This window comes from Palaemon carinicauda, chromosome 19 (genome assembly GCF_036898095.1).
Source record: "Palaemon carinicauda isolate YSFRI2023 chromosome 19, ASM3689809v2, whole genome shotgun sequence".
Lineage (NCBI taxonomy): Eukaryota > Metazoa > Arthropoda > Malacostraca > Decapoda > Palaemonidae > Palaemon > Palaemon carinicauda.
Genome location: NC_090743.1, coordinates 17053111 through 17068146, shown reverse-complemented (window position 1 = coordinate 17068146; position 15036 = coordinate 17053111). Strand labels below are relative to the sequence as shown.

Below are 15036 nucleotides of genomic sequence, written 5' to 3'. Positions count from 1 at the left end.
TTGTTTTTCATTACTGTAATAAAGTATTAAACTGTTTTAAAAGTGTTGCCATTTTATCTTGGTGAAATAGGGCTGAGGTTTTCAAGAGTTTTATAGAAAGATATCTTGTTGATGAAGCTCTGAATTGTAAACACTTTTAGAAAGATTGCAATCAGGTATTAGTTTTATTTGTAATGCAATGCTTTGCAATGAACCATACACAATCACTTGATGCAGTTAAAACTCCCCCCCCCCCATGATCATAAAAGACTAAGTACATTTTAACCTATGGAAGTCACAAACCATATTAGGCTAACACTGGCCAGATTGCCTGCTTTTGCCTCCTACATAGTAGGTATTGGAGAGTCTTTGTTTTGCTCCTTTGTCTGTCAGAGATATAAATTACTTCTTTTTGTTGTTTTGTTTTCTATCCTTGCTCTGCTCCTTGCAGGTGATTTTTGTTATCAGTATGCATTGAGCAGACCACTGTAGGCTTTACTAAAGAGTTGGTTGGTAGAGTGCTTTGCTTCCTAGCAGATACCACTTTTTATCCTTTTACACGAGAGACAGAGAATTTTTATTTTAAGAATAAACATTGAAATTAGAGAGAAAGAGGCTGCATCTTTTAATTTTCAAGTTTTTGAAGCAATAATAAATCTATTAGTTTGAAGGTCTGAAATGATGTTTTCTTCTCTTCCAGACATTGCAACGTTAAATGGTCCACTCATACACAAGACTTTTTTAGATGAAATTGTGTTTTGGACTGTAAAATTCGAATTTCCCCAAAAACTAGTTTGTTTACTGTTGAATATGTTACCAGATACCGAATACGAGGTAGGTGCAGAAATTTAACCTCTATAATAGATGATTGTTTTAATACTTTTAAGTGAATTACAATGAATAGACCTGTGCTTTTTACTTTTCTATACTGAAATGTTATTTGACTTGCCATAGAGCACTACAGGAATGAGTTTTTATCTAATGAACATGTAATCTTTCCAGGATGCATTTGCAAGGGCGTTTGTTCAACACTATAGTCGTATTTCAGTTATGCTTGTACAAAGTAGAGACTCTGAAACTCTTAGCAATCGTGTAGTGCATGTTTCAGTACAGCTTTTTTCCGACCAAGATCTAGCGTATCGGATGACGGATTCCTTTCATCTCCTTCACATCATGATTGTTAGTCTCAAGAATATGATGAAAAATATCTGCATTCCATCAACTCTACATGGTGAGAACCTTTATTTACTTTGTGTTATGTAATGACTGATTTTGTGGGTTCACAGTCCAGTCTGAGTTTATAGCAATTAACTTGAAAATACAATATCATGGTACTGTACTTTTGTATGGTATGTAACCATACTATTATTTTATGTTGATTTTTATAAATCGTGAAGAAGTTGTAGGTTGTAAATCAAGCTTGTAATTTTCAGATAATGAATAGTAATTCTTAGTATTGCTTGCAGAAATGCTAGTTGCACTTGGTTCCCTGTAGCCTTCTTATTTAATGATGCCTATATCTTTGATTACATAGAATACAGGAAGAATCATATTTTAATAAGTGTAAGAAATACTGATTAAGCACCTTAAATGTAATTTGGGGTATTAACTCAGATTTTAATGCACCTATATATATATATATAATATATATATATATATATATATATATATATATATACACACACCTATTCAGTATGTTGAAGACCTGAAGGTTCCTAGATAACCCTATCTGAAGATTATCCCCAAATCTGGATTTTGATTGATGAAATGTTTTTATTTCAGATAAAAGAAGAAATACTCACAAAGTTGTCAAATGCGAGGATCATGTAATGAAGAACCATTGCTATTGGCCTTTGGTATCCGATTTGAATAACGTCCTCTCTCACAAACCCATTGCCGTTAAATTTATGAGTGACCCAATTTTGATACAGGAGTGGTTCTCATTTCTTTCAATGTTTCAAGGTAATTATATTGCTGGTGTCTGGTGGGAATTTTTACTTGTTTTGAATTATCTAACTGAATTTTAGAGAAAGAAGCCGTTTTCTGTGTAACTGTTGCATTTTTTATATTCTGTTATCATTACAATATGAAGGGGGTTTATGCATTTGCTGATGTTTGTCAAAATCTGCTACAATGATGAAATTCTGATTTGGGAAAATAATAGTTCAAAATCTTTTATTAGGGAAAGGGTTTCAAAATTAACAACCAAAGTGGCCTGTCAGTCTGGATCTTGAGCAGGTCATAGCTAGTCTTCCTTGTACTAATAGACTTGTCATAAATAAATAAATTGATAACTTTTAACACAAACCTTTTACTGTACGTACACAATATATTTGGAGGGGAAAAATATACTGTAAAGGCTGTTGTAGTGACAAATTATGGGAAATCAAACTAGACGCTATTAGGAAGTTAAAAATACTTATAATCATTGTTTTAGTCTATACTTTCTTTTTTTATTGCCAGGAATGAATGTTAACGTTCGAGAACTAACTCATCACGTCGAATTTGAACCTCAGACATACTACGCTGCGTTTAGTGCCGAACTTGAAGCGTCTGCCTCCCCTATGTGGGCGTTGGTTTCTCATTTAAAGGACTCTGAAACCAAACACTACACTTTTTCAGTCCTCAGGCAGTGCCTTCATGCCTTAAGCAACTGGTTCAATGCCGTGGGATTTGCTCGTTCTGATATGGTTAGTATAATTGGAAATTATTTAATTTGTTACTCCTTTGGAATAACTCTTCTAAGGTTTTTAAGGAATACTCTGCTCAAAGTAGATTTGTTATTCCTAGTGTCTCTGTCTTATTTTTTCAGGGTGACCCGTACCAAGTATCCTTTCACCTACCCTTGCATCGATATTATTCGGTTTTCATGTGTCAGGCAGTTAAAGCACAAGGGGCACAGTTAGCAGATGTTTTGCCACCCCAAGATCTGTTACATCTTATTATGGTACACCCTCTAAGATTACAGGTAAGTGAAAAATATTCTACAGGTTACTATAAATAATGAGTTTGTTATACTGTATTGTTTTTGGCTTTTGCCTTTACACACTTGTAAAGAATGAATTATTCATGTATCCTGTGCATGACGTGAATATTTAATGACCAATTTTGATAAAACTTTCTATTGTCCAGGCTGCATTCTATGAAATTCTCAGTGGTATGTGGGTCCGCAACGGCCTTCAGATCAAAGGTCAGGCTATGACCTATATACAATGCCATTTTTGCAATTCCATGGTTGATGCCGATCTTTACCTTTTGCAAATCTGCGCCGGAGAGCTCCCTCCCGACAATTTTATCATGACTGTCTTAGATAGGTATGTATTTAGCAATTATTGTGAAAGTATGCCTATTTTAAACATAAGTTATTTGCTGTCTACCCCTTAAATATTCAATGAATTTTATTGGCAGGATACTAAATTTTGAAAACGAAGATTATGCTAAAGAATAAGATAGACTAATTAACCCATAGCTAAATCTCATTGTGTGAGATACTGTACATGTATGAAAGAGACTTTAACTTTGTTATTGTTTCAGGTTTCATGTACTAGAGTCGCTAAGCTTGTCTCCTAGAGCATCTAATAGTTTTTTAGATTCGGAACATGAGGTGGGAATCTTGGAATCCTGCCTTACCTTTTTAGCCACACTGATGACTGTACGAACAAATATAGGTGAGCCTTTATCCTGTATTTCATGTGATATGAAGAAGTTTTTATTAGGTTTTTTTCAGTCTCAGTCAACTAAATATTCCCTTATGTATTGAGAAGATATGATCCTAATTGATTATATTGTTCATATCAAGATTGATAAATTAATGTTGAAGATATGATCTTGATACATTATATTGTACATATCAAGAGTAAGATAATGTAAGATTGGATAAAGGCCATGTATGTTTTCAGGACTGAGTGAAAGTGAACTAGCACAACTAGAAATGGTGACCTTACTTTGTATGGGTGACAAAACCCATTCACAGCTTATGGAGTACATGCCTGAGAAATGTGGGAGCGCAGCACAAAGTAGGGATTTTGAAGCCGTTCTCAGCAGAGTAAGAGTTCCTTGTAATGTACCGTTTATTGATGATTATTTTATTTGCCAACTAAAAATACTGCTGTTATTTTATGGGTGGGGCATATTTCAGGAAAATAACAATCATGAATAATGTACAGTAGTGTAAACATTTTATGCTGATCCTCGCAGCGCTTCCTACTGTGTGTTATTTCAAGTTTTTTAAATTTCTACTGTTAATGGTAAAATCAAATTTAAGTATTACAAATGTAGATGTGGATATAATTATCAACATTCAATACAACTAAGTTTGGCTTTACAGTACTCTACTTTTTAATATGCCTACTGAATTTCCTGTCAATTATACTTCAGATGTATTTATATTTGCAAAGATTACAGATTTCTTAACTTTAAAACTATAGATCACTTGACCTGTATTTCTAGATTCTCTTGTGATTTTTTTTTTTTTGACAGGTATCGTCTTATAGAGCACCCAACTTTGAGGCTTCAGGAACCATGCAACAAGGCATGTACATCCCTAGAAACCATGTGTGGGAGAATTTATATGATCCTGTATATGTACTGTTGAGGGCTGTCCAGCGAAAAGATTTCCAAGCTTCATTAGATAGGTTTAAATTATTGTAAGTAATAGAATTGAACATCATTTTTCTCAGTTGTATGCTTCTTGTGTGCTCTGCGAGGCCATCACTTATATCATTGGTTATTTTCAAAATCTTAGTAGGACCTAGTCCCTTGTAATTGTTGGTATTGTATATCTCTTTTTTTAAATGAGTCCCATATAATAATCAGAGTTAAGAAAACTGAACATAGTTCTTTATTACATTTAAACCAAAACTAATGTGCTGCAGGTCACTGAATCTTTGACAATTTTATCCTTTTCAGTTGCAAACAGTCCGGCAACATTAGCAATTCGGGTAACCTGTGGCCTCCATTTCGTCTTCCATCTAGTGTTAGAAGTCCGTATACAGACCCTCAAAGAATTATTGGTTGTCGAAGTTTCCATGCTGTGATCTTAGTTTTACTCTATAACGCCCTCAATGAAATTACGACGAATGACCATCTTCTGTCGTTAACTATTTATTTATTAGAGTTAACTGTAGAATATCAAGCCAAACATCAGGCACAAGGTGAGTTGATAAACTCTTGTTATACATTTTCATTTAAGTACAGTAAAAGGTGGAACTTAGTTTCTCTCTCCTTTTGAAGAACTTAGTTTCTCTCTCCTTTTGAAGAGTTATGAATTTTGATAAACAAACTTGCTTATATATTTATTTAGCTATTTTGAACAGATATAAACCCTCGTCTTCTCTTAATACGAAGAGGTTTTCATCTATCTGAAACTCTGCTATTAAGATTTTCAGTACAACAAGGTGTCTGTAGTTACTGCAGGTGGCCGAGACGCCCTGACCCCCTGCCAGCACACTAAGTAACCACTTTGATTTCAGATGCTGTAGATTACAGACGTACTTCCGGCGCTGTCAACTGGCTGTTTTAATCTTTTGCTTTTTTTTGTTGATAATTGTTGGCAATTCCTTGCATGGGAGAGTATTCCCTCATTAGTGGGAAGGAGCATCTGCATCCGCTGAGTTGAAGTGGTGGGACACTGCCCATCTTCATGTTGGTGTCTACCCATGTATGGAAAGTTGCTAGGATCACTTTCCTTGGAGTGTCGGTTCCGTCAGCCTAGAATAGAATGTAGAAGAACTTCAGGTTTCTCCTCCCCATTGGCCTCGCCTTTGTCTCTTCACACAATGCTGTATGGAAGCTTTAGAAGACTGATTGATAGGAGTTGTGTATATTTTACTCCTACCCTTTCTCTCCTTGTGTTAGAGACAGTGCTTAACTATGAGTCCTTGTGACTTCCTTCAATGATGAAGAGTTCTTTCCGTTGCATGTGGGTGTTATACAGTAGCTTGGAATCCTATGGGACTACGCTCTCCTATGTGCGTTCACTACTGTGGGAACACGCCATCATCTGCTCATCCACGAGTTTTCTGCTGTGTATGCTCTCCCAGGAGTGCTTCCTTACATGTTTGCCCTCTCCCACATGTTTTTTACTCTGTATGTTCTTTAGAGCACTCTCCTACAGGGGCGTGCCCTCAACTGCTCGCTCGTGTTCCTACACTGATTTCTGGATTGACAAGGACAATGCCTTTAGAGACTTCCTTTATAAACAAAAAGGCTAGTTCCTCTCGGCACATCCCAAGCTATTACTCTTCTAGTCCCTGAAGCTTTAACATTTAACAACTAGTGTTCCTCGTACTTTCAGGATGGTGGGAACAGGAAAACTGGATGATGTACCTGGGTAGCTACAAGACGAACTTTGTCGTGAGTACTCCTCTCCTCCAAAAATATACCCTTCACAAGTGTAGTGGAGGAAGGAGGAAGCACACACGGGGATTTCCTCTCATCAAAAGGAATACCCGTGCTTTTCAACATACCAGCAATTGTTGCATTGCTACTACTTAGCAAGCTTTTCCAAAGTTACAGTTACAAACTCTTCTCAAGCAGGTGCACTCTTAGGAGAAGAAGGTGCAATAGAGCTGTGCAAAGTTCTTTCTGGCAAGAGCTCTGTTCAAACAAAACACACTCAATCAACAGAGTCCTGTTGTAGAGATTCATCAAATGTAGTTTCACATGACATAATTTGTTTCAATTTTTGTATGTACTGAATGTACTGTATTTGAGGAGCCAGTTAATTAAGTCTCCCCAACGGTTTATTGTGGGTATTTCAATCTTACTTGCATTTCAGTTTACTAATATATTTTTTCTGTCTGTTCAGTTTTGTGTTTCGTGTTGGGGATAGGTGATGCTACGTGTTTAGATTTGATCGATTATGTTATTTATTTTCCATAATCATTTCTATGTGATAGTAGTCTATGGTCTTGAGATCAGTAACCTGCTTATTTAACCCTTTTACCCCCAAAGGACGTACTGGTACGTTTCACAAAAGCCATCACTTTACCCCCATGGACGTACCGGTACGTCCTTGCAAAAAAATGCTATAAAAATAATTTTTTTCATATTTTTGATAATTTTTTGAGAAAATTCAGACATTTTCCAAGAGAATGAGACCAACCTGACCTCTCTATGACAAAAATTAAGGCTGTTAGAGCAATTTAAAAGAAATATACACCAAAATTTGCTGGGAAAAAAAGTAACCCCTTGGGGGTTAAGGGTTGGAAATTTCCAAAAAGCCTGGGGGTAAAAGGGTTAACTGATAATTCCTCAACTTTTGTGAGATGTGCATTGAATGGGTTGTGTATCAGTAATAATTTTTAGCCGAGAAGAGACCTTATAAATTATGTACACAAAAATCTTAAGGTGATTGTTTCTATTGGAGTACCCATTTAAGAAATGGATAACGTTGAAGGTCTCCTTTCATGCCATGCCTCTTCCTTTGATGAAGCCCTCTCCATATTTGGAGAGGTGGAAGCAGCTAGCTTTCCATATGTAACTGCCTTAACTGCTCCGCACTTTGGCATGTTCTGTCTGTCTTTTTCTTGTCTTAGTTCCTTAGTCTCTGCTCCTGTGCCTCTGCCTTCAAATTTTGAATGATGCACCTTTTGTGATATTTTGATGTAATTTGCAGTAAAAAAACTTTTGAATATTATATTGGATTTAATACAGAAAGAAAGGAAAATTTTTGGATAGAGCTGTGATAAAATATGCATTAAAATCTGACAGAGTAGGTGCTGATATTGGGGTAGGTAGATATAGTGTCATCCTGGGATAGATTTGGATTTTTAAAATGTATCCTGGCACTGTTAAATAGAAAATAAGAGCAAAAGTTTTATTACATAGCATTTTATCTCTACCAAATCTTTTAGGACATCATCCTTTACATTAGTAGATGTGTCAGCCATTAATGTATTCTCTCATTTGTCAGTTTGGGTTATTTACTGATACTATTTACTGTACAACAATGATATATATACTGTATACACATTACATATGCATTCCAAACTTGGTGGACTTCATCAGGCAAAGAGAAATGCTGACATAATAATCCCCTTTTGTTTCTTTATTGATGTGCGCTACTTTCCAAAATTATGGGAAGTGCCATGGTTAGATAGATAGATAGATATGTTACATACATTTTTATTTATATGATTAATCATGGACTAATGTTACAGGGGGTGAGGTGATGGCGGCTCCATTTTATGAAGGCATAACGGAACCAGATGATGACAAGCCAGATGGACAGTTTAGCAAATGGTTTGCTTCAGACGACATATTCACCAATGCCAATACGGTAGTTTCAAAGGTTCATCTAAACCCAACCCCATCAATCAGTTCTTGTTCGGACGGTGAGTGTGAATTGCTTAACACTTAAATTGTTTTGAATAATTTTCACCTTTTTATCCTGTTATGATATTAATATAAGATTGGAGGATGTAGAAATATTGGGTATTAGATTCATGTAGAAGGTACAGTTCTCCGTTGAAATTAATGTAACCCCAGCTTACATGTACATTATTGGCTTTGTTTCATAAATTCTAGTTATATTAAAGTTAAATAAGAGGTGGAGATAGAGAAGTAACTTGAGTAATGGCTGTACTGTATCATTACAGTTCTTTTGATTATTAGTGAAATTTAATGCTATTTTTTAAGAGATGTTTCTAGCCATGAAGAAGCAGGCAAATTTAATATATATACCTATATTCTGTAAATATATATATATATATATATATATATATATATATATATATATATATATATATATAATATATATATATCTATATATTTGTATATGTATTTATTTGTTTATTTATTTATTTATATAGATAGATAGATAGATAGAGTCAGACCCCTTTTTTCGTGAGGGTTTGGTAACGGAGACAGGCACGAAAAGCAAAAATTCGCGAATGCTAGTTGCCCTAGAGTGGGATAACTCCTAACTTAACAAGGCACTGACTGTCCCTTGCCTACAGTATAGTATTTTACTACAGTAAACTATAATTTTACTGAGTAGTCATCTTACCCTTATTGTACTGTATAGTACAGCTCAACTGTACTGTAAGTATTAGGTGTTTTCGTTCAGACGACTCAACATTTGACAACATACCGCACACGTGGCATACATACGTTTAAAGTAAATAAGTAATACGTAGTTAATAAAAAAAGCATATAGTATAATACCCTTTACTGTTCCGTACAATATTTAACAATTTAAGATTAACTAAGTGTCCATATTTTATGTAACGACCTCTAACCACTTTCGTAAAAAGTTCTACACAATTTTTTTTGAAGCATGGCACAACTCTTGTGAGTCGTCTCTTGCACAGTCCATCTACAGTACAGTAACTCGGTAATAATATTTATCCCATCTTCTACTTCAATGGGTTAGGAAATGAAAATATAGTGATCAAAGTATTGATAGAAACGTTACAGTATAATCATTGCGTAAACGCATGCAGTAATAATAACAACCGAACAAAAACACACCTGTTTTGTTTATATTTCGACCATCATACAATTTGTTCGACTTACGTTTAGTAGTTTGGGAGGATTGACAACATATATGCTCAGTATAATAATATACGTACTGTAGTTGTGTTCAAGTAAAATAAATATAAGTAATTTTATCTTTACTGTAAAACCATTCGTTTACGTTTAGGTCAACTAGGATTGTTTGTATTTTTGTCGAGCACTAGATGGTATTTTTACATATTGTCAATGACGAATACGTTAAGGTGAAATATTGTTTTAATCTTTCATAAACATACTGTAAATACAGCTTATTTTATAAACTAAAACCATAAATATCTTAGTAATAATTGTTTCTTTTAATGAAACTGAAAAACACTGCATTTGATTACGGTACACCAGCTGAACACACGTGCGTGCTCTCTCTCTCTCTCTCTCTCTCTCTCTCTCTCTCTCTCTCTCTCTCTCTCTCTCTCTCTCTCTCTCTCTCTCTCTCAATGCAATTTATGTAGATTTTTACTGAATTTAGATCGAAGGTGAAAATCTGTTACATACTTTAAGAAATGTAAAAAAAAATGCAAATGTAATTCATTTGGCAAGTTTTATATGCCCCTCTCACTACTATTCAACCTTTCTTCAGGAGACCCTTCAGATTTAGAGGATATGGATGAGATTGAGGCTGGAGTCCCGAGGTTAGCTCTGCCTGGTGCCCCTCAACCACGTCCTCTCCCTTTGGGGTCAGAAGTAGTTGTTTACCAGCAAAATGTGTCCGCAATTGTTCCTTCGGGAGAAGTACCCACCACTCCAGATACTCCAACTCAAGACCAGGTGTCTCCTCCCTTGGCTCTGCCCCCTCCCATTGGATCGCCTGCTTCTCCGGTGTCATCTCCTGTTAATATGTTAGTTCCTCTTGTCGAGTCCTCTTCAGGTGAGTGTGTATTTTGTTGTAGATTTGTTATTCATTAGCCAACGTTTGCAATGTAAGAGCAGTATGTTTGATGCCAATCATGGGTTATAAATTTCTCCTAATTTTTCTTCAGAGCTAATTTGATTAAAAGCAAATGGAATAAATTTCAGTCCACTGTGTTAATAATATTAAATTGGGAAGAAATCTTGGTTGAAATTTTAATTTTTTTTATTCCTACGCAGATATAAACTTGAGTTATGTTTTCGAAGACCGGTCAATCAAAGAAAAATTGGTTTAATTGCACCATGCGCATTATTATTATCATTATTATTACAAGCAAGGCTATAACCCTAGTTGGAAAAGCAAGATGCTATAAGCCCAAGGGCTCCAGCATGGAAAAATAGCAAGTGAGGAAAGAAACAAGAAAATAAATAAACTTCAGTAATACCATAAGATACGAGCTTAATGCGTTCTGGGACCCGAGCTCATACGTCAATTCGCTCGTATCTCGGATCAATTCCCCCCCCCCCCAAATAGCTAAAAAAAATTAATCCGTTCCCACCCTCTGAAAAAAAACACCTAAAAACAGTATATTACAGTGGAAAAACATGTTTTTAATTGTTCTGATTCACAACTTGCGCTCACAAAATAACAAATACCTATGTACTGGTTATGATCTGCAATAAAATGTGACATTAATACGGAGTTCTCACCTTCGAGACAGACGGTAGCGGCTAACGGCGGTGTGTGCGGAGGAAGAGGGAGAGAGAAAGGGGAGGATAGAGACTTGACGGGAACATGTTCGGTACGCTACACTTTTGTAACACTACGTAAAATAACTTAATCTTTAAATTTAACTTAAATGAAATTAGCTTACTGTACACTTACTTAAAAATAAATGTTAATCTTACGTTACACTAAACTTAATTCTAATTTTATTTTCATTTTAATTTTATTACTTTGCTTCTTCCGGCTTGGCTCTCTTTGCCTTGCTTTTTGACTTGCTTTCACCTTCACTAGAAAGGATGGTTAGTCCTTTGGAAGGCTTGGTGCTCTTTATAGCATCCTTTTGCTTGAGGATGGTACATATTGTTGATGTACAGTACTCCTCTCATATTGGCAAGCCAGCTCAGTCACTCGTACACCACTCTCATGTTTTTTTATTATTTCATGCATTGTCTTGATTGTCATCGTATGCTTTTTCTTTTCACTACGCTTGCTCTCGCTTGCTTTGGACCCATTGCTTATTCACTTAATTCTGTACTGATTAACGCAAGAAACATGTAAAAAAATGCAAACACTACGTCCGATGCTCAGAGATAACTTTACGCGATTGAGATCCTATGGGAAAGAGCGAGCGATGCTTTCCTCGTGAGCAGCCTTTCGCACACGCGGCCGCATAGGGAACCGTCTCGTATCCTCGTATCTCAAATTTTCTCGTATTTCAGGGCAAAAATTTATTGTATGTTGGGACACTCGTGTGTCGAGCTATTACTGTACATGAGAAGAATAAACAATCCAAATAAAATATTTCAAGAACAATAACATTAAATTAGATCCTTCACATAAAAACTATAAAAAACTTGAAAAAAAAAAAAACAAGAGGAAGAGAAATAAGATAGAACAGCATGCCCGAGTATACCCCCAAGCAAGAGAACTCTAATCCAAGCCAGTGGAAGGCCATGGTAAAGAGTCTATGGCAGTACATAAGACCAGAGAACAATGGCTTGATTTTGGAGCTGCTTCTCCTAGAAGAGCTGCATACCATAGCTAAAGTGCCTCCTCTACCCTTACCAAGAGGAAAGAAACTAATGAACAATTAAAGTGCAGTAGTTATCCCCTAGAGTGAAAAAAAATTGTTAGGTAATTTCAATGCTATGAGGTGTATAAAGACAGAGGAGAATGTGGAGAGAATAGGCCATACTATTCAGTGTATGTGCAGGCAAAGGGAAAATAAGCCATAACCAGTGAGAGGTATCCAATGTAGTACAGTCTGGCCAGTCAAAGGACCCAATAATTACTCTCAAGCAGTAGTACTGTATCTCGATATTGCTGGTCGTGAAGTGAAGAAGTTGTGCTCTCACTTGATCTCTACGATCGAGCGTTTGCATTCATCTCGCTTACAATTTTAGTGCTTATGCTCTTGACTTGTGTTTTTTCCTTATTCACGGTCACTTAATTTACTGTTCAATATCTGAGAGTTACGAGTGAGAGCTCTATGTCCAGTAAATCTTGGTACTCTATTTATGTTCTTGCCCAGGATGGGATAGCAACTATTTTGGAATCCTTATGAGCCGGGCAGATGTAGATACATCCTTTTTGGCCCTCCTACCTAGACAAGAGATGTTAAGGTAATCACCATGTAAGTACTGTATGGAGTGGACTTCTTCCCAATGGGAGAGAGGAAGGTTAACGAGATTTTTACTTTACTATGTCTCCTCCCAACAGGGATTAGGGACGAATCTCCTATGTGGCGAGGACCTCCCTTTTGTTCTTCGTGCTGTGATTTTCCTGAAACTTTAATTACAATAGGGAACACCCATAATATTCAGAATAGTGTTGACTATGCGCAACGAAACTTTGAGCCTGCACTTGTTAAAGATTTTTGCCTCAAGGCAGGTCCCAGTACATCAACCATGGTTGTGGAGAATGAATATGCTTATCCTGAGACACAATCCCATTGGAGGGACTCTTAAGAGTTTGGACACCCTCCTCCCTGAGTCATGAAGCAACCGTGTTGGAAGATTAAAGTCTGTATTCTCCAAAATGTTTTCACAAACTAGGTTTGCCTAATAACTGGGAATCCTTAGCTTAGGTCTCCTCTACAGTTCCTCAAAAACTCTATAGAGGTTTATGGGAAGGGTTTCCGGACCGAGTCAGCTGCGTCCACACCCCAAAGCTTCCTACAACTATGCATTCCTTTTAAATTACCCTCTCCTTCTTTGTCTATTAGAATAGGGAAGTCGAGTAGGAAAAAAACGGAAACTACTGCTTTCCATGATACCTTAAGGATCATTGTTCAGCCAGATGAAGCTTTACACTCCGCCTTTTCTGAACATCATGATGTCACCATGCGCCAAATTTTCTGCGCAAGGAAATTTCTTCATGCGTAGGACAAATTTACAACTCATCCCAGGTTATTATGTCCCCATGGACATGAATGATAATCAGTAGGTACCTGATGTTTCTAGTGAAGTGCACTCTTTGGAGCATAGAATGATTTTCTTTTTGGGTTACCCCTCACACAGCTTGGGAGGTAAGGAATTACAAGAAACCTCCAACCCTACTTCAATAACGGAACCCCAGTTTGACTTGGGAGTCAATCTTACTAAGAAGTGTAGACGAGAAATTTATTTGTGCCCTCTGGGGCCTTTCAAAGTCCACTACTGATCCCAGAGAACTTGACTAGTCTAGTTATGTCCGCCCAGACAGAGGACGTATCTGCACTCCTCTCCGATCTTTTGGGCTCAGAAATGATAAACCTGGAAATAGCAGATAAGTCTCCGATCCAAACCTGCTCATGACTCAACCATTGGTCTAAAGCAATATCCCGCTATTCAACAACGGAAGATTTTAAGGATCATAATGTCCTATGTCGATTTGAAGAATTATCACGAATAGGGACAAAAGCACTAGAATATCAAATGCATCAGACCATACCTCTATGGGGGAACTATCTTAAAAAGACACAATGCAATCTTGGCCCGATGCTCGGAGCAACTGCGCCCTGGAGATGCGTTAAGTCTGAGAAACTCTGATTTGGTGAATTCCCCTATCTGTTCTCCCAGACGAGTCAGCAATAGTAAAGATCGCAAGACTGAAACAATTGCCTCGGGTAGGAGAGAGACGGCGACTGAAATGCCTGTCTCTCACTATCAACAGAGAGATTCGCATAAAGATCAGACTCCCCAGAAGAGATGAAGTCGGCCTCTAGCACAGACACACCTTGTAGATCAAACTCCTCAGACCAGGTTAGAGGCCCCCCCTCCTTAAGTTGATGACTGTAAGTTCAATGGCCTTACTAATAAAGGGTGCTTACCCAGACTTGTCACAATAGAAGTAACTTATTTCCCTCCTTCCCAAAGACGATTAGTCTAGATACGTTTCCACTAACTATTTTGATTAGGTCGACAAACTAATGCTATTAGCCCCGGTTTTAGACCTCCTCTTTCTGAGGAGCATCCTAATACTGGCTGCAGGCAGTGAAGGAACCCAATTCAAGTCTCTATTTCCCTCAGCATTACAGTGGGAATTGGGAATTCTTTTGGATCCCTCCACTCTCTTGATTTTAATTGGAATGGCAAATATTGAATAGTTTTTTAGGCTGTTACCCAATGCTTTTAGTGAGGTTCAAATCTCGAGGCCATGCCAAGTGTACCGCAATGAAGATCTTTAAAATACTACATTTCGTGAAGAAGAATACTGTTTCAAACTTATACCTCTGAAGATTGTGACAGGAAAATTAGGTGATGTCACCGCTAGATACGATAGTATCCTTGGTGCTAGTGGTGTTTAGCTGCAGAATACTATGAATATGCAGACGCCTTCCCCTGTTAACCCTTTTACCCCCATGCTATTTGGAACTTTCCAATCCTTAACCTCCAGGGGCTATTTTTTTTTCAAGCACATTTTGTAGTATATTTTTTTTAAATTGCTCTCTTGGAAAATGCCTGAAGTTTCTCAAAAAATTATCA

The 15036-nt window shown here is 36.9% G+C and overlaps 1 protein-coding gene across 3 annotated transcripts in view; it reads left to right on the top strand.

The window, feature by feature from the left end:
- Ubr3 (Ubr3 ubiquitin ligase) overlaps window positions 1-15036 on the top strand; it is a 57567-nt gene that overhangs the window by 6939 nt on the left and 35592 nt on the right. For all 3 annotated transcript variants that reach the window (XM_068393222.1, XM_068393221.1, XM_068393220.1), the window contains exons 6-17: window positions 680-813; window positions 982-1210; window positions 1762-1941; window positions 2443-2669; window positions 2792-2947; window positions 3112-3293; window positions 3514-3647; window positions 3879-4024; window positions 4459-4625; window positions 4888-5132; window positions 8142-8315; window positions 10076-10363. In XM_068393222.1, coding sequence (XP_068249323.1) covers window positions 680-813; window positions 982-1210; window positions 1762-1941; window positions 2443-2669; window positions 2792-2947; window positions 3112-3293; window positions 3514-3647; window positions 3879-4024; window positions 4459-4625; window positions 4888-5132; window positions 8142-8315; window positions 10076-10363 — 2262 coding nt within the window. The remainder of the gene's footprint in view (window positions 1-679; window positions 814-981; window positions 1211-1761; window positions 1942-2442; window positions 2670-2791; window positions 2948-3111; window positions 3294-3513; window positions 3648-3878; window positions 4025-4458; window positions 4626-4887; window positions 5133-8141; window positions 8316-10075; window positions 10364-15036) is intronic.